The sequence below is a fragment of the Aphidius gifuensis genome, linkage group LG4, assembly GCF_014905175.1.
Source record: "Aphidius gifuensis isolate YNYX2018 linkage group LG4, ASM1490517v1, whole genome shotgun sequence".
Taxonomy (NCBI): Eukaryota; Metazoa; Arthropoda; class Insecta; order Hymenoptera; family Braconidae; genus Aphidius; species Aphidius gifuensis.
In genome coordinates, this window is record NC_057791.1 from 15,900,151 (window position 1) to 15,925,377 (window position 25,227).

Consider the following 25,227-nt stretch of genomic DNA (forward strand, 5'->3'; position numbering starts at 1 on the left):
ATGATTTTTATTTGTTAGTATCAGTTCAAACGCTGTCGAGAATACATTAAATAAAAAACACCAAATACATTTAGTTTTTACACCGTCGATATTATACATGTATATATTTTCGGTGAAGAAGAAATATGGAGTTGATCACATTAATAACAATTTTATTATGTGGTCCTGTAATTTTTTTGTTGATTTTGGATTATTATAATCATCACAATAACAAAGGATGTCAAATTAATAAAATTCCAGGACCAAAGCCTTTGCCAATACTTGGTAATATTTTATCTCTTTTGTCGAAATCTGGTAAGTAGCTATTATCACTTATTTTAATTTATTCAAACAAACCCAATTGCTGCATTCGATTAAACATTATTTTTTTTATTCAAAAAAGATGGATACTGGTCGTATAGCAAAGAGTTGATTATAAAATATGGTCCAGTATTCAGATTTTGGGTTTTAAATGAACCTATTGTTTATATCAACGATCCTGATGATCTCAAGGTATGACTTTAATTAAAATTAATTTTTGAGAAATAATAATAACGATAGTAATAATTACAGGTAGTGTTGAGTAGTACATCAAATATTGATAAGAGCCCAGAATACCGTTTATTGCACCCATGGCTTAATACAGGACTTGTTACCAGCACAGGTATGTCAATATCATTATCACAATTTCAACAACTCGTTACAAAGATAACTGTGTAAATGTGAAGAGTTATATAACATTTTACGTACGATATTTAATATTTTTTAACAGGGAAAAAATGGCAACAACGTAGAAAAATTGCAAATACTGCATTCCGTTACAATTTACTTCAAGAATATTTCCAGACTTTTGCAGTGAAAACTAATAATCTTATCGAAATTCTTCGGGCGGAAACTGATGCAGGTGACATTATCAAAGAGCTTCGTCCCATCACAGCTTCAGTAGCAATAGAAATTATATGTGGTAAATATTAATATACAATAGACTATAATAGACAATAGACAACTACATACAATTGTTTTATTTTTACTTCGTAATTAAAGAACTATATTGAATTTTAATTTAATTTATTAATGACTTTTTTAGAAACAGCCATGGGAACATTGGTAAAAAATAATAATATCAGCTCAAATAAATATTACAATGCAGTTCATAACTTTGGAAGAATTTTCAACTACAGGTATGTTAAATATTTTTCTGAAAATAAGTACATTGTATCTTTATATGTTAATGAGTAATACCTGTCCAGTTATAATTAACGACTAGCTAACTTGATATCATATAATATTTGTCTTTTGTAAAATTTAGTGTAGAATTTAACTAACATTTGATAAAAATAGACTGGCGAGACTTTGGCTGTATAATGATTGGATTTTTTTAATGACATCTAAAGGCCATGAGTTATCAAATATTGTAAAAATACTCCATGGGTTTACTGCAAATATTATTAAACAAAGGAAAGAATATCACAATGAAACTGAGGGAAAGTATTTGTCAATAGAAAATACCCAAGAAGATGAGGAAGTTGTAAAAAGTAAGAGAAAAAAGCTCGCTCTTTTGGACTGTTTAATAGCAGCATCTAAAAATAATCAGGCGATTGATGATGATGGAATACAAGAAGAAGTTGACACATTTGTTTTTGCAGTAAGTCGGCATAATTATGTCATAGCTAGAAAAATAGATAACAATTGAAATAAATAAATAAATATATTTTTAATTATAGGGTCATGATACTCTGAGCAGTGCATTGCTTTGTGCTATCAAACTACTTGCTGAGCATAAAGATATTCAGGCAATTGCTAGAAAAGAAGTCAATCAAGTCTTGAAGGAGACAGATGGGGAAATTACAATGGCTGCAGTTCAGCAATTTTGTTATTTAGAAAGATGTATCAAAGAGACATTGAGATTTTATCCAAGTGTTCCTGTCATATTTCGAAAAATAACTGAAGATGTCCATTTAAGTATGCTATAAAATATTAATGATTGTTGTGTCATCATTGTCTTGATTAATTTATGTATATATTTATGTTATTTTATCAGAGAATTATTTAATACCAGCTGGTACAAATTTAAATATTCATATTTACAACGCTCACCATGATCCTAATTTTTGGCCTAATCCTGAAGTATTTGATCCAGATAGATTCTTGCCAGAGAATAGTATCGGACGACATTCACATGCCTATGTACCATTTAGTGCTGGTCCACGTAACTGTATCGGTAATGAGTATAGTAATATTTTTTATTTTTTTTTGTTAATTATAAATAGTCTACCATTATAATTTGTATATGAATCTGTTATTTAGGTCAAAAGTTTGCTATGATAGAATTAAAAACAATTATCGGAGGATTATTGCAAAATTTTCAATTTGATACAGTAGATGGTCAAGACACAGATGACAATCAAATGTTTCAAGAAATAATTCTAAGGTGGACAAAGCCAGTTCATGTTAAAATTATACCAATTTCGAAATAATTCATCTTCACAATATAGCGAATCAACTGATTCTGATACATGACAGATCAGCTATTTGTAAATCAAATTCCTCAAACATATTTATAAATTAAAAAAAAAAACAAAAAACTAAAATATTATTATACTAAACTATTCTCCGACTAATAAACTTAATCAATGTTATTATCAAATAAAACTTTTTTTTTTAAATCACGTCTAAAATCGCACTGAGGTTGACCAAGCCAGTATTGGTATACCAATCATAAATCCATGATAAAAAAGGCATTTAACAAATGTAGCATCTCTTGAGAATCTTCAGCCATCAATTGCACATCTTACCATTTAAATTAAATTTTCAATCAATGTTTATACAAAGACATGTAATAATTACACAACAATATTATACTTTTAATTTTTTTTTATTTATTTTATGCAGATAACAATTTTTTTTCTTTAATTCTAATAAAACAGTCGACTCTATACGATATAATTAATAGCACTAATATTTTACGTACGCACTAAATGATTGAATCTCTGAGCCATTAAATTTCTAAATACTTTTACACATAATTAAAAAAAAAAAAATAAAAATAAATTTATCTTTTATTCAATCCTTCAACAGATTTATTTAATAAATCTTTGGGAAAAAAATTCAACTAAATATCATACTTATAAAATGAATTTGTTTAAATAAATAAATAAAGCAATAAAATTTTTTTTTCATAACGACAAAATAAATCAACAATAATCAAAATTCAAATAAACAATATTCATTAAACATTTTAATAAATTGTACATATTTTTCTTTAGTTTATATATTATATTTCTTTTTTTTCTATTGTGCAAAATGGTTTTTAATAAAACCTCAACAATTGACTAGTAATGAAATTGAAATGTTTTTTTTATTTTCGATTCGATTGTCCATAATACTACTAACAAGAATTTATCATTTTAACTATTATTATTTAATTTTAATTTTGAATATCCACGCAAGTGATATACATGACTTGTCTCTATATCAATCAATTAATTTGTTTAGTTTATTTTTTTAAGAAATTTGTAACATCAGCTTTATCATTATTTTCTTTCATTCTGAACGAATTTATTTGTATATTGAAATAGAGATGTTTTCAAAAATTGAAAATTATTTTATGTGTCACAGTATATTAAATAAATTTTTCCAATATTTCATAATTCAGTATTTTCAATTATTTAATGAATTCTGAGATACTCATCGTGAAAAAAACTATCCCAATTGTGGAATAAAAATATTTTTTATTTGTCAGCATAATATAAAACGCTGTCTAAAATAAATTGAGGAACAATAAATATATTGATAAGGCAAAAACAAGATATAAAGTTTTTATTTTAGAAAAATAAACATTTCTTTATCTTAATTATTTTATTTTTTTGTATTCATTATTTCAATAAATAACAAAACATCATTATTTACATTGAAAAAAATATGTTTTTCTATGATAAACGTCTGGTCATTATCTTTACATGGATATTTTTAATTGCTTATAAATAAAAATAGATTGTTTTTCAAATATTGTTAGTTTTTAGTAAACAAAAATAATTTTAATTTGTTAGTATCGATTCAAATGAATTTGATTATTTTTATTTATTTACTCATTTATTATTAATTAGAAAAAATATTTGTAAAAAAAAAAAAAACAATTAAAAATTAATGAATTTTCAGTTATTACTTATTAGATAAATAGATAAATTATTTTCCAGAATAAAAAGAGTAAAAAAAGTCCAAATGAATTTGCACATTATTTGGACTTTAATTTTTGTCTAAAATATTTATCTATTTATTAATAAAATATATAAATTAAAATTTAAAAATGATTGAATCAAAATTAAAATCAACCTTTTGCGTCGTTCTTTGCTTGCCTCCAATGTATTTAATCCCTCTTTGAATAAATAAATTTTAATTCCCATCATATAATTTCTACAGTATTCTTTCCAATTAAATCCAGTTAATGAAAATTTAAATATCTTTTGATCCTCTTGATCAAGCCGTTTCCACATTAACGGTACATTATTAGCCTTCCAATTCCAATCTTTCATTGGAAAAGGTGTCAAAGCATCCAAGTATTTAAATATCTTACTCGACATTTTGTATAATTTTGGTTTTTGTCCGGTGCAAAAAAATATTAAATCCACCAATAAAGCCGGTAAAAGATGTAAAAATATCATTGATAAATTATATGCTAGTCTGTTTTTTGTTATTGAAAATGTCATGTACCATTTTGATTGTAAAATTGGATATTCACGAGCCAACTCAAGACAATAATCAACAATAAACTCCTTCCAAGTGACTGGTGCATCAGTTGTCGATACATAATTGTATATCAACATGTCATCATTGCGTCTAAAATTAAATTAATCAATCATCAATATACATATATTTGCTGGTTTCATTTAAATAATTTTCCAAAATTACCTTGTTGTTTGTGTTGCAATGTCCCAAGCACATGCAATCAATGCATTAACTGTGTAATCAAGTGGTACTAAATTTGCTTTAACATTTGGATCCCCTTGTGCTGTTTTTAAAATTCCTAATGATGCTGCCGTGATAATACCAGTTGGTCCATAGTAATTATCAACCCAACCTGGTAATGGCTCCTCAGCAACTGATATTACTATAAAAAAGTTTAAGTTGATTCAATTCACTCTGCTTTTTTTTATTAATAAATGAAAAAGTCATTGACTCACTTATTCCTGGTCTGAAGATACCAATTGGTTTATTACAACTCATTTGTCTGACGCATTTTTCTGTCAGGGCTTTTGTAAATGTGTACGTGTTTGGCCAATTTTTAAGGATTCTATAAAATTATTTTTTAAATAAATTATAAATAGTATTTTTTTTTGTATTGAATTGTTTTATGTACCTTGGAAGAGCATCGTCAATTGCTTCATTTGATAGAGTCTCAGCTACAATTTTAAAATTCTCATACTCAATAGGATGAGGATAAATTTTTTCCTCAATAATGTCCTCGTGACAATTTGAATATGCAGTTGATACATGAACCATGACCTGAAAAATAAATCTTGTACTTGTATTTATTTTGTATTTTTCAATTAAAAAAATAATTATATACCTTTAATTTTTTCATTTCATTAACAAGTTTCAATACTTCCAATGTACCACCAGTATTCAATAACATTGCAATTTTTAATTTCTCATGAAATCTTACTGTTGCTGCTGAGTGAAAGACAGTTGATACCTTAAAAACAAAATCAAAAGAAGAAAATACAAATTAATTGACACAATGAAAATGCAAATAATTTATTAATTAAATTAAATTTAATTAAATAAATTAATTAATTAACTAAAAATAAAAATTTAATTTACTTCTTGAATTAAAAGTTCACGATCTTCATGTGATAATCCTAGATCAGTTTCTCCAACATCACCAGCAACTGGTACAATTTTATTTCGAAATTCTGGTGAATTTTTTTTTACACTTTCAAACAACTAAAAGATTCAAATAATAGATAAGTTCTATTATCAACAATATATTTTCCTTATCACCAATGTCATTGAAAAAAATACAAGTCTTACCGGATTGTTGAATAAATTATCAAGACGATCATTGATGTCTATTCCTTTTTTTGATCTAATCAGCAAATAAATTTTTGATACATCACAGCTTCTCAGTAATTTTTCAACAAGAGCTTTACCAAGGAACCCAGTACCACCTTAAAAAATCAAATATCAATTTATTTATATAAATAAATATAATCCTCTTCTAGACTAATTAACAATATTTTTAAAATAATTATAAAATAAAGAAAAACCTGTTATAAAGATACTCTGGCCAGTATAAAATTTTTGAATTGTTGTCTCCTCCAAGATTTGATTATTATTCATGCTGTCATTTAATGTGCTGCTTTCTAAATCACTCAATTTATTTTCCAACATGATAATTATTTAACAACTATTTTCAAGTGAATTGTTTACTTTCCAACTGTTACTATGTCACTGATTAGATGTTCATCTACTTCTCATTGATTTTCTATCACTCGTTTAATTTTTTTATAAATGTATTGATGAATTAATCATTTATTTTTTTTATTCCAAACATGTTTTTTTATCTCAACGCCTCTTGGTTAAACAATTTTTTTTTTTAAATCAAACAACAATTTACCTCAATAATTTTTGTATTTTTTTCTTGTTAATTTATTAAACGTGTCTAAGTAACTTTGTCAAGACTCTAACTGACTGACAAGTGATTCGGGCGTATTTATATAAGCAGGGAAATTTGGAAAAAGATAAGCACATGACTTGTCATTAGAATAGACACGTCAGTGTTAGGATTAATTTCATAAAAATAAACTTTTTTTTATTGTGTCATAAGTTATGACTGGTAATTAGTTATGACTCATAACAATATACCTTAATTACTTTATTTTTTTGTTTTCGTTTATTTCAATAAATAAGAAAACATCATCATTTATATTGAAAAAAATATGTTTTTCTATGATAAAGGTCTGGTCATTAGCCTTACATGGATATTTTTAATTTATTGGAGAAAAAAAATAGATTGTTTCTTAAATATCGTCAGTTTTCAGTGAAAAAAAATAATTCATCAAAATAACTAAACAAATATTATATAGAATACCCTAGATTTGATCACAACAATTTTTAATTACAAGTGTAAACTATTGTACCGTCTGATTGTATTGTTATAATCATTGTCAATAATAAATATATACTGAATTGTTATTGTTGAACATCGACTACCTATAAGCCCAACACATATACTATTCAAATTCTGTCTGATGTCAAGACGTTTCAATCTATTAGCTTAATTCCTAAAGTCAAAAGAATAATTACACTACAAACAGATAAATTCGGACATAACAGGTGTTATAAAATATTCGTCATTATTATGAAAAAAAATAATTTATTTGTCAGCATAATATAAAATGCTGACTATAATAAATTGAGAAAAAATAAATCGTGATAAGGCATAGATGAGATGTCAAATTTTTATTTAAAAAAAAATAAACGTTTCTTTATCTAAATTATTTTATTTTTTTGTTTTCGTTTATTTCAATATATGAAATATTTTATTTTTCAAAAATATAAATGTATATGCGAGAAATAAAGATTCATTTTATAAAAATGAACATTTTTTAACTGTGTCTCCAAATTTATCTTAATTATTTTATTTTTTTGTTTTCGTTTATTTCAATAAATAAGAAAACATCATTATTTATATTGAAAAAAATATGTTTTTCTATGATAGAGGTCTGGTCATTAGCCTTACATGGATATTTTTAATTGCTTATAAATAAAAATAGATTGTTTTTCAAATCTTGTTAGTTTTGAGTGAAAAAAAATAATTCTCATTCGTTAGTATAAATTCAAACGTTGTCTAGAATACATTAAATAAAAAAAACCAAACATTTAGTTTCAACACCGACGATATTATACACATATTGTTGGTGAAGAGGAAATATGGAGTTGATCACATTAATAACAATTTTATTATGTGGTCCTGTAATTTTTTTGTTGATTTTGGATTATTATAATCATCACAATAAAAAAGGATATCAAATTAATAAAATTCCAGGACCAAAGCCTTTGCCAATACTTGGTAATATTTTATCTCTTTTGTCACAATCTGGTAAGTATAGCTATTATAAATTATTTTAATTTATTTAAACAAACCCAATTGCTGTATACGATTAACGAAGTTTTTTTTATCCGAAAAAGATGGATTTTGGGGATTTGGTAAATATATAACTAAGAAATATGGTTCAGTGTGCAAATTCTGGGTTTTCAATCGGGCTATTGTTAGTGTTAGTGATCCTGTTGATATCAAGGTAAGAATTTCATAACAGCTCAATAATAATAATAATAATAATAATAATAATAATAATAATAATGACAGGTAGTGTTGAGTAGCCCATCTAATATTGATAAGAGCCCAGAATATCGGTTATTTCATTCATGGCTCAATACAGGGCTCATCACCAGCACAGGTATGTCGATATTATTATCACAATTTTAACAACTCGTTACGAAAATAACTGTGTAAATATGTATGCATTTCAATTTCTTTTTATCATCTACGATATTTAATGTTTTTTTGTCAGGAAGGAAATGGCAACAACGTAGAAAAATTTTAAATAATGCATTTCATTACAATGTACTTCAAGAGTATTTCCACACGTTTTCAGTGAAAACTAATAATCTTATCAAAATCCTTCGGGCTGAAACTGATTCAGATGAAATTATCAAGGAGCTTCATCCCATAACAACTTCAGTGGCAATTGAAATTATATGTGGTGAATATTAGTATACAATATACACAGCTATTATGTATATAATTGTTCATATTTTTAATTGTATATACCTCGACGAAAAAATATATAGCCTGGAAATATATATTCTTTCGTGAGTGTAAACAATACAATTTTTGTCATTCGAGAACTATTGAGTATTAATTATTGTTATAACTTTTTTAGAAACAGCCATGGGAACACTGGTAAAAGATAATGTCAGCTTAAAAAAATATTACAAAGCAGTTCAAGCTTTTGAAAAAACTTTTGTTTACAGGTATGTTGAGTTTCATTATGTTATACATAAAATGATGTACTTAATAAATAATTGTTGATACTATACATGTAACAATTGTTAACGTTTGAAATGGTAAATAGAGAATCGAGATTTTGGCTGCATAATGATTGGATATTTGCAATGACCTCTAAAGGCCAGGAGTTATCAAAAATTATGACCATACTCCATGGATTTACGGCGAGTATTATTAAACAAAGGAAAGAATATCACAATGAAACTGAAAGCAAGTACTTGAATATAAAAAGCACCCAAGAAGATGACAATGAAGAAGCTGGAAAATGTAAGAGAAAGAAGCTCGCTCTTTTGGATAGTTTGTTAGCAGCATCTAAAAATAATCAGGCAATTGATGATGATGGAATACAAGAAGAAGTTGATACATTTGTTCTTGCAGTGAGTTGAGGGTTCGGATCGTAGAACACGCTTAGCGCTCAAGCCATCATACACGCGCTAAGAGTGTTCTACGATCCGGACCCTCAGTTGATATAATTATGTCATAGCTAGAAAAATAATTAATAATTGAACAAAATAAATAAATAAATAAATATTATAGGGTCATGATACTGTAAGCACTGCATTGCTTTGTGCAATTAAACTACTTACTGAGCATAAAGATATTCAGACAAGAGCTAGAGAAGAAGTCAATCAAGTCCTGATGGAGATAGATGGAGAAATAACAATAGCTGCAGTTCAACAATTTTGTTATTTAGAAAGATGTATTAAAGAGACTCTAAGATTGTGTCCAAGTGTCCCTCTCATTGGTAGGAAAATCACTAAAGATGTCCAACTAAGTATGTATAAAAAAAAAAAATACTTGACTTGAATACATATTGAATTGATTTATATCGAATATGTCATAATTTATATCACTTTATATTTATTTTATCAGAGAACTATTCAATACCAGCCGGAACAACTTTAAACATTCATATTTACAATGCTCATCATGATCCGAACTACTGGGTCAATCCCGAAGTATTTGATCCAGATAGATTCTTGCCAGAGAATAGTATTGGACGACATTCACATGCTTATATTCCGTTCAGTGCAGGACCAAGAAATTGTATTGGTAATAAATAATGACTATTCAAGGATAAGTAATATATATTTCAAATTTTTCTTTTCTCTATAAATGTAATGACTATGGGTTATAATATTATAAACTTTTAATTTTTTATTATAAATAATTTATCATTGTGCTATTATTTGTCATACAGGTCAAAAGTTTGCTATGATAGAATTGAAAACTGTTATTGCTGGATTATTACACAATTTTCATTTTGAACCAGCAGACGTTAAAAGCGATGATGATAATCAATTGACTTATGAAATAACTTTGAAATGGGCCAAGCCAGTTCACATCAAATTCATACCAATTTTAAAATAATTTACTTTCACAATAGCAAATTAATAACCAATTTCAATATTCATGGCAGAAAATAATAAAAAAAGTCTAATAATCAAATAAGTTAATCACCGTCGATCAAATAATGTTTTTTTTTTACAATCATGATAAACATTTTTTTAATAAGCCTTATTTTACATATTGTCAAATTATTATTAAGTTGGCATAGCCATCATAAATCCATTACAAATGGAAAGAAAACCATTATAACGTTTTTCTTTTTGCTCATAGTAAACTGCAAACCACTCTTATTCATTATAATTTATGAACAAAATACAATTATTATTTAAATATCATAGTTTGTCAATAAACGAAGACGATTCTTATTTGTCAACCTAATTTGAAACGCTGCACAAAATACATTATGAAATAAAAAATATAATAAAGCATATAGATGAGAATTAAGGTCTTATTTATTTATGTTCAATACAATAAATAATGAAATATGGATTTATTGAAAAATATGTTTTATTATGATAAATATTCAATCACAAACCTTGAATAGAAATTGATTTTAATGTACTCAATAAAGAGAGATTGTCATTTGAATATTATAGTTTTAATGATTTTCAGTAGCCAGTATCACTTCAAACGCTGTCTAGAATACTCTGTAACAAATATTTGGGTCAAAGGAATATAATTAGACTACAAACAGGTAAATTGGGACATAACAGGTGTTATAAAAATATTATTATTATGGAAAAAAAAATTTCATCAACATAATATATAAAACGCTGACTGAATAAATCGTGATAAGGCATAGATGAGATCTAAAATTAAAAATTAAAAAAATAAACATTTCGTTATCTTAATTATTTAATTTTTTTGTTTTCGTTTATTTCAATAAATAAAATAATATTTTTATCAAAGATAAATGTATAGGCAAGAATTAAAGATTCATTTTATAAAAATAAACATTTTTTATTGTGTCGTGACAATTTATCTTACTTATTTTATTTTTTTGTTTTCGTTCATTTCAATAAATAACGAAAAATCATTATACATGTATATTGAAAAAATATGTTTTTCTATGATAAACGTCTGGTCATTAGCCTTACATGAATATTTTTAATTTATTGTAAATAAAAATAGATTGTTTTTCAAATATCGTTAGTTTTCAGTAAACAAAAATATATTTTATTTGTTAGTATCAATTGGAACGCTGTCCAGAAGACATTAAATAAAAAACATCAAATACATTTAGTTTCTACACCGACGATATTATACATATATTTTCGGTGAAGAAGAAACATGGAGTTGATCACATTAATAACAATTTTATTATGTGGTCCTGTAATTTTTTTGTTGATTTTGGATTATTATAATCATCACAATAAAAAAGGATATCAAATTAATAAAATTCCAGGACCAAAGCCTTTGCCAATACTTGGTAATATTTTATCTCTTTTGTCACAATCTGGTATGTAGCTATTATCACTTATTTTAATTTATTTAAAAAAACCCAATTGCTATACATGATTTAAAAGCATTTTTTCATTAAAAAAGATGGATTTTGGAGATTTGGTAAATATATAACTAAGAAATATGGTTCAGTATGCAAATTCTGGGTTTTCAATCGAGCTATTGTATTTATTAGCGATCCTGATGATATCAAGGTATAAATTTAATAACAGGACCTATATATAATAATACTAATAATGAAATAATAATAATAATATTAACAGGTTGTGTTAAGTAGTACATCAAATATTGATAAGAGCCCAGAATACCGCTTATCGCACCCATGGCTTAATACAGGACTTATTACCAGCACAGGTATATCAATATCATTATCACAATTTCAACAACTCGTTACAAAAATAGGCGTGTTAATATGGATATATAATATTCTACGTACGATATATAATGTTTTTTTGTCAGGAAAAAAATGGCAACAACGTAGGAAAATTGCAAATACTGCATTTCATTATAATGCACTTGCAGAATTTTTTCACAACTCTGCAGTGAAAACTGATAATCTCGTTCAAGGTCTTCGGGGTGAGGCTGATTCAGGTGAAATTATCAAAGAGCTTCATCCTATCACAAGTTCATTAGCGATTGAAATTATATGTGGTAAATATTAATCTATACACAGTACACAACTACATCATTATAGAATTAGTTATTTTAGGTGTATATATTATAAATACATTTTTTTTTTTATTCAAGAACTATTAAGTATTAGGAAGTGTTATAACTTTTTTAGAAGCAGCCATGGGAACATTGGTAAAAGATAATAATATTAGTTCAAATAAATATTACAAAGCAGTTCATGATTTTGAAAAAATTTTTACTCACAGGTATGTTGAATTTGATTATGTTATACATTAACTAATATTTTTAATAAATGATTAATACCATACATGTAAAAACATTGGAATTGAAAAAAAATAGACTGGCGAGACTTTGGCTGTATAATAATTGGATTTTTTCAATGACTTCTAAAGGTCAAGAGTCATCAAATATTGTAAAAATACTCCATGGATTTACAGCGAGTATAATAGAACAAAGAAAAGAATATCACAATGAAACTGAGGGAAAATATTTGAATACAGAAAGCACCCAAGAAGATGAGAAAGCTGGAAATTATCAAAGAAAAAAGCTCGCTATTTTGGACAGTTTAATAGCAGCATCTAAAAAAAATCAGGCAATTGATGATGATGGAATACAAGAAGAAGTTGATACATTTGTTTTTGCAGTGAGTTGACGTAATCATGTCATAGCTAGAAAAATAAATAATAATTGAATTAAATAAATAAATATATTTTCAATTATAGGGTCATGATACTGTGAGCACTGCATTGCTTTGTGCAATTAAACTACTTGCTGAGCATGAAGAAATTCAGGCAACTGCTAGAAAAGAAGTCAATCAAGTCTTGAAGAAGACAGATGGAGAAATAACGATGGCTGCTGTTCAGCAATTTTGTTATTTAGAAAGATGTATCAAAGAGACTCTAAGATTGTGTCCAAGTGTACCTGTTATTGGTCGACAAATTACTGAAGATGTTCAACTGAGTATGTTATAATGAAAACCTACGAGTTATATATGTATTATTATAATCTTAATTAGTTTTTGAATATTCAATTTTATTTTGTCAGAGAACTATTTAATACCAGCTGGAATAACTTTGAATATTCATGTTTTCAACACTCATCGTGATCCCAATTACTGGGTCAATCCCGAAGTATTTGATCCAGATAGATTCTTGCTAGAAAATAGTATTGGACGACATTCACATGCCTATATTCCGTTCAGTGCAGGACTCAGAAATTGTATTGGTAATGACTCATGAGTAATGACTATTGAAGGATGAGTATAATAATATTTTAATTTTTTTTTTCCTCTATAAATAATTAATCATTATATAATTACTTGTAATTTAGGTCAAAAGTTTGCTATGATAGAATTGAAAACAGTTATTGCTGGATTATTACACAATTTTCATTTTGAACCAGCAGACGTTGAAGGCACTGATGATAATCAATTGATCCAAGAAATCGTTTTGAAATGGACCAAGCCAGTTTACGTTAAATTCATACCAATTTTAAATCCATGATAAGAAAGACATCTAACAAATGTTGCATCTCGTGAGAATCTTCAGCAATCAGTTGCACATCTTACCATTTAAATTAAATTCACAATCAATGTTTATACAAAGACATGTAATAATTACACAACAATATTATATTTTTAATTTTTTTTATTTATTTTATGCAGATAACAATTTTTTTTCTTTAATTCTAATAAAACAGTCGACTCTATACGATATAATTAATAGCACTAATATTTTACGTACGCACTGAATGATTGAATCTCTGAGCCATTAAATTTCTAAATACTTTTACACATAATTAAAAAAAAAAAACAAACAAAGCTGTTTCTTTTCCTATTACCTGATTGTAAAATAAAAATAAATTCATCTTTTATTCAATCCTTCAACAGATTTATTTAATAAATCTTTGAGAAAAAAATTCAACTAAATATCATAATTATAAAATGAATTTTTTTAAATAAATAAATAAATAAAGCAATAAAATTTTTTTTTCATAACGACAAAATAAATCAACAATAATCAAAATTCAAATAAACAATATTCATTAAACATTTTAATAAATTGTACATATTTTTCTTTAGTTTATATATTATATTTCTTTTTTTTCTATTGTGCAAAATGGTTTTTAATAAAACCTCAACAATTGACTAGTAATGAAATTGAAATGTTTTTTTTATTTTCGATTCGATTGTCCATAATACTACTAACAAGAATTTATCATTTTAACTATTATTATTTAATTTTGAATATTCACGCAAGTATATATATGACTTGTCTACATATTATATTCATATTCAAAGGTACACAAGGACTCGTAATAAGCAAACAAACCATGTATTCATTTGTTATTATCATTAAACATCAACGATTAATTATTGCACGTATTTTAAAAATGACACTTGTTATTTTATTTATAATCTCTGTAGTAGAGAACATCGAACATCGAAGAAATTTTTTTTTATCAATTAACTATTTACTTTATTTAAAAGTTTTTGAACAATGAATTAAGAAACAATGAATGAAATAGAAAAAAACAAAAAAAAATTTTTTTCTTTGTTTTTCTGTACAGACAAGTGAATGAATGTTCGAGGGCAAGGCACAAGTGAGTTAGAGAAATTTTTTTTTTTTTTTCAAACGATTAACTCGTTTTCCATCTAATCATAATATTTTTTTTTTTTTTCTTTTCTTATATATATATTACGCATTTCCATATTTAATAATAAAATTTTTTTCATATTTTCTTTAAATTTAGCTGCTCTCTCTCTCTCTCTTTCTTTCTCTATCTTTCTTTAAGAAATTATTTTAATAAATGAGTGTCCAACTTGTGCAAAGGGATTAAGATAAATTAAAATTTTTCTTAGCAGTTTTATGTATAGCTATTTAACTATGTACTTTCATCGTAATATATATATATCAGTATACATACATATCACATATAGACATATATAGACACACACACACTCACACAGTTGTACATTACAAAGTTAATGAAGATTTAACAGTAACAATATTAAGTTTTATATTTATACTATATTTTGTCATTAGACATGAGAATCATTGCCATTTTTTCCTCCATATTAGATTTATTTTTCTCCAGCTCTTTTTTTTTTTTTTTAGTTTTTTTTTTATATTAACAACAAGTAGTTTTTTGTTTGTGAAAAAAATGCAATATAAAGAAATTTTTCTATTAATTTCTTTATAAATTAATAGAAAATAATAGCTAGAATTTTTTTATACACTAATTTTAATGAGTTATCAGTTTTTACTATCATAAAGTTTTGAACATTAAATGTTGTTTTTTTTTTATAATATAAAAAGAATTATTTGTGTATTTTAAAAATTAAGAAAAATTTATGAATTTTATTTTTTTTAATTGAAATAATGCTTGAGAAGTTTTTAGGATTTTTTGAAGACTTGGAAAAATTTTAAATTGTAGAAAAGGAATTAATGTAAATGATGGAAAAAAAATTATAAAGCACAGCTTTGAATATTTAGTTTAAAAATAGTTTTGTTTTTAAAAAAAAAAAATATTGTTTATAAATAAATGGAAGATGTTTTTAAAAATTATATGGAAAATATTAATGTTTTTTTTTTGTTAGTTAAAAGTTTAAACTGAATAATTAAAATGCAGGAAGCCAGGAAAGACTATTTTTTTTTTCTTCTAATAAACTTTCGGCAAATTTAAAAATAACCAGTTCGCACACGTGTTGGCATTGTATTTTGTACTTTAATCATTTTGACAAGTAGCCTGTCAAATAAATATTTCCTTAAAAAAAATAACAAAATTTAAATTCCAATAAAAATAGAGAAAATAAAAAAAGCATTGTTTTTCTTTTTGATAAATATTTTTAAATCTGCATTTGGACGACAAATATCAATCGAAAATTTATGATAAAAAAATCCAGCAATATTTAATAACAATTATAATTTTTTTTTCATAAATTTTATACAGTATTAACGATCCAATAATTTACCAAACGTGTAACGATGGAATTTTTTTCTGAGCATAAATTGGAAATCGTTGTAAAGTTTCATATAATTATTAAATTTTCTATAAAGTGTGTAGTTAAATTTGTAATATATTTTGAATATAACTTTATTAATATTTATACAGAAATGTTTTTTTATTTTTCTGTAATTAACCATGAATTTTAATGGCATTTGAATAATTAAAACGTAAAAATATTCAAGTCTAACTACAATTATTTTGTAGGCCGTTATTCTTAAAACTAATAAATATCATAGATCGATAAACCAGATATAAATAAACAAATAATATTCAATTCTGGTATTATTTTTATTTAATTATTTGAGTAAACTCAATTTTGTCATTTTATTTTTAAATATTTTTTCGATACAACCAGTTGAAATGCTGCCAGTAACTTGGTAAATTGTACTTTAAGGTAAATCAAATTTTCACAGATGAGATTTATTTCTGTGTGTTTGATTTATTTATTTATTAACTTATTATTAATTTAAGCATTAAAAAGATTCTCAAAAAAATAGCTGCGCATTTTATTTTATGTGTGTGTGTGTGTTTTTTTAAAAAAAAGAAAACAAATAATTATTAAGGGAAGACAAAGCTTTTTTTTTTTTGGAAGCATAAAGCTCATTTGACACTTTGACAAAAGACATTATTTTTAAAATTTTTATACTTATATTCTATAACGACGACGTTAACCACCAATTATTTTACCATCTACTTATTATTTTTTTAAATAATTTATCTATTAATAAACAACATCAACATCAACAACACATAATATTTTCAACGCGAATATAATAATCTCTATATTATCATGTACTTTATTTTTTTTTTTACCTATATTCTTATAATTGTATAAATATATTTTAGATTTATAGTAATATCAATATGACAATCATTGGAAGAGTCAGTATGACAATCAATTGAGACAGATCGCAAATTAAGTTAAAAAAAAATTATAGCTTTTCTTTTTTTTTTTTGCACTAATTCTTTGCATAAAGATGACTATTTATTTCAAGTAAAATATATTTTATATTTTACTAATCATTTTCTCAGATTAAAATCCAAGAAAATAACAAAAAAAAAATCGAAGAATGTTCATACTATTATTTGTCATCTCGCTATGCACCTTTAAATAAAAAAAAAAAAATAAAAAAAAATTTTTTTTCTTCATATTTCGAGTGTGTATTTATAAACTTGGAAATGAAATATTTATTTTGATAAAATAAATGAGTATAGATGAAGAAAATTAATACTGTTAAATATATTAATAATCTAGCTAATTTTATAATTTTAAATTAAATTTTTTAAATGATGATTTTTATAATTTTCTTACCGTTGATTGAAGAAATTCAATCTGCATTACTTTCAGGTAATAATTCTGAGATTGTATTTTTTCCTGATGGTAATACTGAAAGACATCGACTAGTATATTCTGCTTTTAATGCTAATTTAACCTGAATAAAAAATTTACAAAATTAATATAATTTTAACAAACGAAAAAACTAATTAAAAAAAATAATTAATAAATAAGTACCTTATTTTTTTCTTCTTCAAATTTTTGACGTACTTTTTCATGCTCAATTTCTAACTCTGATCTTTTTTTTTCATATATTTCTGTTAATCTGGTGCATTCATTGACTCCTTTTTCAACTGTTATTTTAGCAACTTCACGTTTCATACGATCTAATTCTGCTTTGTCTTTGTGTACTTTTGCTAATTGTTTTACCTTAAATAAAAATAATTTTTATTATTTAATTAAGTATACTAATTAATTGTAAATTAATTATAAAAATATATACCTCGCCATGTCTGAGAGTTTGAAGTCTTCTCATAGCAGCATTTGTTTCTCTTTCCAACAAAACTCTAAGAGTTTTTAGCTGATTTGTTTGTGATGTTTTCATAACTTTTTCAACAAGATTAAATACAGTATCATTATATTTTTCTTGTAATTCACGTTCTTGCATAGCTTGTTCTTTACAAATTGCTAAATATCTTTCACTCTGACTACGAGTTAATCCTTTTATTGTACCATCAGCACCTTCACGATTATCACCATTAGGACACTCGGAAGTTTCCGGTAATGTCATATTTCCAGAATCACCAGAAAATCTAAATAATATTTTTAATAAAATTATTAACAAATAAAACATCAATAATATATTTATAATAATACTTACATATTTTTAGTTGAAAGACGTTTAACCAATTTATTATTATAAAATTTCGATTTATGTTTTTCACCATCAAATGATGTTTTTGAATTTTGAAAACGTAATTTTTCTTTTTCATGTTTACGTTTTAATGATTCAAGTTTTTTATCTAATTCAGTTTTTTTTTCACGTATTATTTTATTATTCATTAATTGTTCTAATGATTCAGCAATAATATCATCACCAATTGATACAACATTATTTGATACAATTGTTTTATTTAATAAATTATCAAGTTGATTTGTACTTTGTGCATTAATAACATCATCTTGTTCTGTTATATCAGATGTATTAACACCAGCTACTATTTGTCGTCCAAGTAAATTACCTGATGATGTTGATATTCCTGATAAATCATTTGATGATTGCATTCTTTTTGTCTTGACACTTTCATCCTAATTAATAATTCAAATAAATAAATAAGCTCCAATTTGTAATAAATAAATTATTATTAAACAAAATATACAAAAAAAAAAAAAAAAAACAAATACAATAATAACTAGATCTTACAAAGCTCACAGTTGGTTTAGTTGTACTTATTCCACCACTTAATTTTTCCACCATTTTATCGTTATCTTTATCTTTATCTTTATCCTACAGTTGTTAGCAAATACAAAACACACAAACATACAATTATTTATTAGTACATTCAAAATTAACAAGTTGACATGTAAAAAAAATTAATTGTTAAGCTCGAGTTAAAAAATAAATTGGGAACAAAAAAAAAAAAAAACAAAACAATCACACTTTGACGTATAAAATGTAAGCAAAGAGTTTTATTATTTTTTGTCAGCTAAAAACAACAACAACAACAACAAGGACAATATGAATAGCATACCTCATCATCGCCTTTGTTTGATTCATCAATGTCATCCATAAGTGCTTCCAATTGTTTGGCTCTTTTATCTTGTTCACATTGATATTTAATTGGATTAGCAAGTGCCTCAGCAAAATCACTAAAACCATCTGGTACATAATCCTTGACAATAACATGTAAAAATACACTTGCTAATGATCTTGGTTGTCCAAATTCATTTCTTAATGTAACATGACGATAACCTGGACATAAACCAACAACTGGTAATACACGATGTCCAATCATTTTACCAGATTCTTCATATGCTGTTATTCTTAATGATGCTAATTCTGGTAATACAACTTTTTTAAATACAAATGGTTCTTCATCATATACTGGATTAATACCATTATTTTGTACAATTTTTGTACGAAACTTCTTTCTAACAGTATCAGCTGGTAAACCATACATTTCAACTTCAACATATGTACCAACTCTTTTATCAGTTAAAAATTGTGCTGATAATACATGTATACGTAATGAACCAGCAATAATACCATCAACAGTTGATTCAGCAAATGGATCTAAACGTCTATCTTTACGTCTCATAAATTCTGGTTTTAATATATAACCAGAACGTTGATTATATTCAAATATACCAATATTTAATTGCATTGCTAAATCAAGTGTTTGATAATTAAGTGCAACAAGTTGACAACCAGCATTCCAAAAAACTTGTGGCATAAAATTACTTGAATCAAATCTTGTACCTGCTGGATATACTCTTGATAATTGATGTTTATTATAATTAACAAATTCAAGTGGTCTTTCTTTGAGTAATGTTGTTGCTTGTTTTTCATCAAATGATGACATTTCATATGTACGATTTTTTTTTTCTGAATTTTCAAAACTATTAAAATGTACTGGTTGTACATAATTAACTAATGCTGATATTTCAGCACCAGCTTCTGTTTCTTTAGCTGTTGATGCAACTTTATCTGATGTTGGTACTTTTTCATCCATACGTGCTTTAATATCTTCAACATTTGATTCATCTTCTTCTGTACTTGATTCATCTTCTTCTTCATCATCATCTTGATTACTATCTTTACTACTTTGTCTTTGTTGTAATGTTAAATTTGGTGGATGTATTGTATCATTTGTATTATTATTATCTGTTTGTTGTTCATTTATTAAACTAGTATTATCATCAACAACAACTTCACTTTGTGGTATTATATCTGGTGGTGGTCCATTTTCACCTTCAGATGTTATTATTACACCATTATCAACTGGTAATTGTTGTGGTACTTCACGTGTTACTTGTGGAATTGTTTGATTATTTTTTTTATGTTCTTTTTTATGATTTCTATGTTTTTTTTTATTTTTTATTATTATTTTTCTTTTTAATAATGATGGAGGTGGTAACTCTTGGCCTGGTTCAAGCTAAATATAATAATTTTTCATAATTTTAATTTTCTATTATTAAATTACACTATATTTATGTAGTTTAAAAAACTATTATTCTAAGTATGTAATTTCTAATTTTATAATTACTCAGTAAAATATATAAATAATTTTAATTAAGGAAATGATTATTTATTTAATTATCAAAAATGCATATCTATTTTTATATAATTAACTAAAGCAATCTAGCAATACCTTATGTGATTCGAGGGGGGCATCAAGCAACATATCTCCAAAAAACTCCCTACAATACTGAGCAATCTTAGCCTGTTGTCGAGGATTGCAGTGATTCTCAAAACTGAGAATAACTGGAAAATCCGAGGTTTTGAATGCACTCTCTGCTATTGCTTCAATCACGTCTCGTGCGCATATTTCAGGTACAAATGTGTATCTGCTCAATAATATTGTGTTTTTTTTTTTTTTTTTTCAAATACATAAATGACAATTATCTACAATGCTTTGGAAATGGAAATTAAACAAAAAGAAAAAGAAATCATTTAAAAAATTTTTTTTTTTACTAATGCATTAATTAATTCTACGGTATTTAAGCATTGCGTAATTTTTATCAAACATTTTTATATTATAAACTCTCAATAAACTATTTTTATTTAAAAAAAGTATTATATTATGTTTTTTTTTTTAATTATTTATTTAACATACAAAACTTACCCATGAACAATAACTGGCTCGTCAAACTTGCCATTCCAAAAATCAAGCTCAACACATCGACAACCAGCCAGTAAACATTGACGATAAATTTCAACAGAACTTTTACCAGTTAATTGATGACCTTTAAGTTGAAAAAAATTAAATTGCTTTGTTGTTTTAATAAAAAAAAAAAATGTAGTGGGCTTTTTTTTTTTTAATTACCTGATAAATATGTATTGTGACTAGAATTAATAAAATAATGGGCTAGTGGTTGATCCATGTCATCAGATAGATCATACTTTGACATAGCAACAATTGGATTATCTTCACTAAGTAAATATCTTAAAAATCCATCAGAACTTAATTGACCTTTTGTGGCATTACATTTGTTTGGCTCATACTGATTTATAATATCTTTAGCTCTTTCTGTATTAGCATATGGATAAAGTATTTCATTTAAACGTGGATCTCTTTGTGATTGATTTAAAAAATCAACAAGTTGTTGAACTGACATTGAACGACGTTTTGTACTACTACCAACAATTTCATCAAATACTTTTTCTACATCACTTCTTTGGGTTAAAGATTTGTAAAAATTAAAAAAATCTTCAAATTTAAATTTTTGTAATGGCACTGAATCATTCTGTAATAAATAATAAATATTTTTAATAATTTAAACAATAATTTAAATTAATAAATTAACAATAATTTTTAACTATTATAATTCAATTTTACCAAGTTATTTTAAGACACAATATTGTCATAAATTTATGAAAAATATTATTCATTAACAATCATAAAAAAAAACAACAATAAAAAAAAATATAAAACTTTGAAATATGTTTATCATAAATGCCAAAAATAATACGACTGTATATACAAATGAAAAAAAAAAGAAAAATAATAAAAACTAAAGTACAGAATAAAAATAGAATTGTAAAAAAATTAAAAACAAACTTAATGTATATTTAATGATAATGTTTATTCTTTTTTTATAAATCAAGTTGATAAACAAATTTGATTTATTTATTAAATCATTATTTAGTAATTTGACTATGAAAAAAAATTAAAATTCATGCAAAAATTTGTTGATGTATTTGATAAAAATAAATTAATTATTAATGAATTTTAATTATTACCTTTCCTGATGGTAATGATGATATTTCCAAAGCTTTTTCAACTCGTTTACGATCTTCTTTATTTGACGCAAACATTTTTATGATACTAGAATAAAAAAAAACATTGAATAATAAAAGCATTATATTATCATCGTCATTTATAAAAAAAACCAACTTACTTTTTTGATGGTATTGTATTATTTTTATCAGCACCAAGTACAAGTTTTGTATGTGCTTTTTGTAAAAACATTGTTGTACTACTATTTAGCTGTGTTAAATTATATGCAAGTTGTAGTAATTGATCAGTCCAATGTCGTGCAATTTCAGCTCTTGTTGCACAAAAATTAATAAAATTAACATTAACAAAATCAGAACCATAGCATATTGTAACTGTTTTGTCTTCCAAACAATCCTGTACACCCATTGACACCAATGACTTTAATTTTGCATCCTATAAAATATATAAATAAAATTAAAATATCATTGATTTATAGAATAAAATTAAAAATACAAATCTATTCTTGCTAAAAATTTAAAAAGAAAAAATCCAATCATTTTTCTATATAGAACAAGTCTCAACTCAACGTCATTATTATTATTGGATTAATTATTATTATTACTATTACTATTATTAATGAAGAAAATAATGAATATATAATTATGTGTAAAAAAAATAAGGCAGATGCACATGTAGGTAATGTAGGTAGTATTCTATTTTTAATTTTTGTCAATAAATATTATGTGCTCGTGTCTAGTGTGTGCGTCATTAGCATCATATACAATGTCATTATAATGTAATTATAGAAATTATAGATTTGAAATATATTTTTTTTCTTCATCATAATTAAAATACTGTTTATTTTATCATGTTAATTTGAAAATTTAATTCTTCTAAGTGATGATTTTAATAGACAAAATTATCATTTTTATTTAATGAAATTTTCGTTTTTCTTTCTTGTAAATTTGAGATTTATTTGTTAATTATTAATTATTGGTACCTTTGGTATTTTAGCAAATTTTCCAGTTCTTGTATCACGTATTACAGCAATGTCAATCATATCAACTTCGTTATTTTGGTCAATCCAATGCAGATAAAATCCAAATTCATCAACACGAAGTGTAACTGGTGTTGCAACTCCAGAATCCTATTAATCAAAAAAAAAAAACATAATTATTTATCAGTTAATAAATAATAATTATTGTTTATTAAATAAACAACTTAACAATTTTATCTCTGCTCCAAAATTTATTTATTAAATTTATTTTTCCATTAGATAACATGATTTTTAAGTCATAGTAATTTAGTAATCGAAATAAAAAAATAATAAATTTAATGATGATGAATCATTGTTATAATTATGATTCATAATATTTAATAAATAAATTATACAACAGGAAAAATGTAAATTGATATAAATCAACATGCAATGTAAAAAAAAAATAATTTTCTTAAACAATTTTAATTACCTCATCCCATTTGACAAATTTTTCGCCATCCTGAAGTTGCTGTGATACCTCGACAGGTTTTGTCTGAACTGCATTAACCACTGGTTGTTTATTATTCGCCATTGCTATTTTTTTGTTATTTATTAAAATGATAACAGGTTGACAATAAAATTCACCCAGCCATAAATTAAATAAATAATTTAATAAAATAATCAACTTTAATGTTATTCATATTTTTTAAAATTATATTTATTATTTTGTCAACCCTCAAAATATTATGTATGAATAATGCAAATAATATTATTTAAATAAGTCAATTTATTATTTATTAATAATAATTTTAATATAACATTTATCAAGGGTGACAATTGCGTCTCCCTCGAGTTGTTGACGTTGACAGAATCCGCGCAGCCTCAACGATGACAACCCCCTTCCACCCTTGATAATTATTGAAAATCTTAAATATACACTTGTACTTTGTAAATTAAAAAAAAATTTAATCTATAATATTATCTAGATTTAATATTTACAAATAAATAATTATATAATTTTTCTTCAAAAATTAAACAAGTACTTTTGTTTAGGGTTGAAAAATAATTAGGTATAAATTGTCTGAACAATTATGTGCTCTAAAAAAAATGATAAATAAAAAATGAAAATTATAATTGTTCAGACACACACTTGCACTTGATTATTATTCACTAAATTAACATTATAAATACAACACATTGTTGATTAATAAGTTTGTTTATTTTTTTGTGTGACAGTTAATTTGAACCCTTTTTTACTCTGTTATTTTATCATTTGTTTCACTGTGTTTCACTGTCAATAGTTCATACATGCGTATGTATTAACCCTTTGATTATTATGCTTCAACTAGAGACTAACACACTGACAAAAATATTATAAATTATTGTGTGTATATGACTGTTGCTTGTATGGATTCTCCGCAAGAGGCCGACTACAACTTTTGAGAGAAAAAAATAAAATAAAGAGGGGAATCAGCCAGGTCTTGGAATTGTGATGATCCCTGTCAATCAATCATCATTATCATCAACATAA

The 25,227-nt window shown here is 25.0% G+C and overlaps 2 protein-coding genes across 5 annotated transcripts; one reads left to right on the forward strand and one right to left on the reverse strand.

Moving 5' to 3' along the window:
- On the forward strand, nt 1-13,995 carry LOC122853950 (cytochrome P450 4C1-like). Its single transcript, XM_044154360.1, has 15 exons — nt 1-13; nt 383-492; nt 553-643; nt 752-943; nt 1,067-1,160; nt 1,321-1,624; nt 1,704-1,941; nt 2,021-2,200; nt 2,287-2,389; nt 8,557-8,744; nt 8,925-9,015; nt 9,117-9,426; nt 9,587-9,824; nt 9,923-10,102; nt 13,823-13,995. Exons 1-15 carry the CDS (start codon nt 1-3, stop codon nt 13,993-13,995), a joined length of 2,505 nt encoding a protein of 834 aa, XP_044010295.1.
- LOC122855219 (1-phosphatidylinositol 4,5-bisphosphate phosphodiesterase classes I and II) lies at nt 11,025-25,126 on the reverse strand. Of its 4 annotated transcripts, none has more exons than XM_044156425.1 (14): nt 24,187-25,126; nt 23,718-23,864; nt 22,899-23,170; nt 22,741-22,825; nt 21,824-22,244; nt 21,623-21,743; nt 21,149-21,344; nt 19,529-20,932; nt 19,201-19,284; nt 18,658-19,085; nt 18,280-18,589; nt 18,015-18,206; nt 17,814-17,934; nt 11,025-11,046 (listed from the first exon to the last, which is right to left on the reverse strand). In XM_044156425.1, the coding sequence occupies exons 1-13, from the start codon at nt 24,286-24,288 to the stop codon at nt 17,830-17,832; spliced, it is 3,867 nt and encodes a 1,288-aa protein (XP_044012360.1). In that variant the 5' UTR covers nt 24,289-25,126; the 3' UTR covers nt 11,025-11,046; nt 17,814-17,829. The 4 variants fall into 4 exon arrangements, with proteins under 4 accessions (XP_044012360.1, XP_044012357.1, XP_044012359.1 ...); XM_044156422.1 differs by lacking the exon at nt 11,025-11,046 and having other exon boundaries at nt 14,807-17,934; nt 24,187-24,622; nt 24,740-25,126; XM_044156424.1 differs by lacking the exon at nt 11,025-11,046 and adding an exon at nt 14,807-17,606.
- Between the last annotated feature and the right edge of the window lie 101 nt (nt 25,127-25,227).

What these genes read in the sequence shown, in the direction of transcription:
- LOC122853950 (XM_044154360.1), top strand. An exon ending in AGCAATAGAAATTATATGTG is followed by an intron (nt 944 to 1,066) that starts GTAAATATTAAT and finishes TGACTTTTTTAG; the next exon opens with AAACAGCCATGGGAACATTG. An exon ending in AACTGAAGATGTCCATTTAA is followed by an intron (nt 1,942 to 2,020) that starts GTATGCTATAAA and finishes TTATTTTATCAG; the next exon opens with AGAATTATTTAATACCAGCT.
- LOC122855219 (XM_044156425.1), bottom strand. Translation starts at nt 24,288, where the DNA reads ATGGCGAATAATAAACAACCAGTGGTTAATGCAGTTCAGACAAAACCT. An exon ending in AATACAATACCATCAAAAAA is followed by an intron (nt 22,826 to 22,898) that starts GTAAGTTGGTTT and finishes TTTTTATTCTAG; the next exon opens with TATCATAAAAATGTTTGCGT. An exon ending in CAAACAAAGGCGATGATGAG is followed by an intron (nt 19,285 to 19,528) that starts GTATGCTATTCA and finishes TAACAACTGTAG; the next exon opens with GATAAAGATAAAGATAAAGA.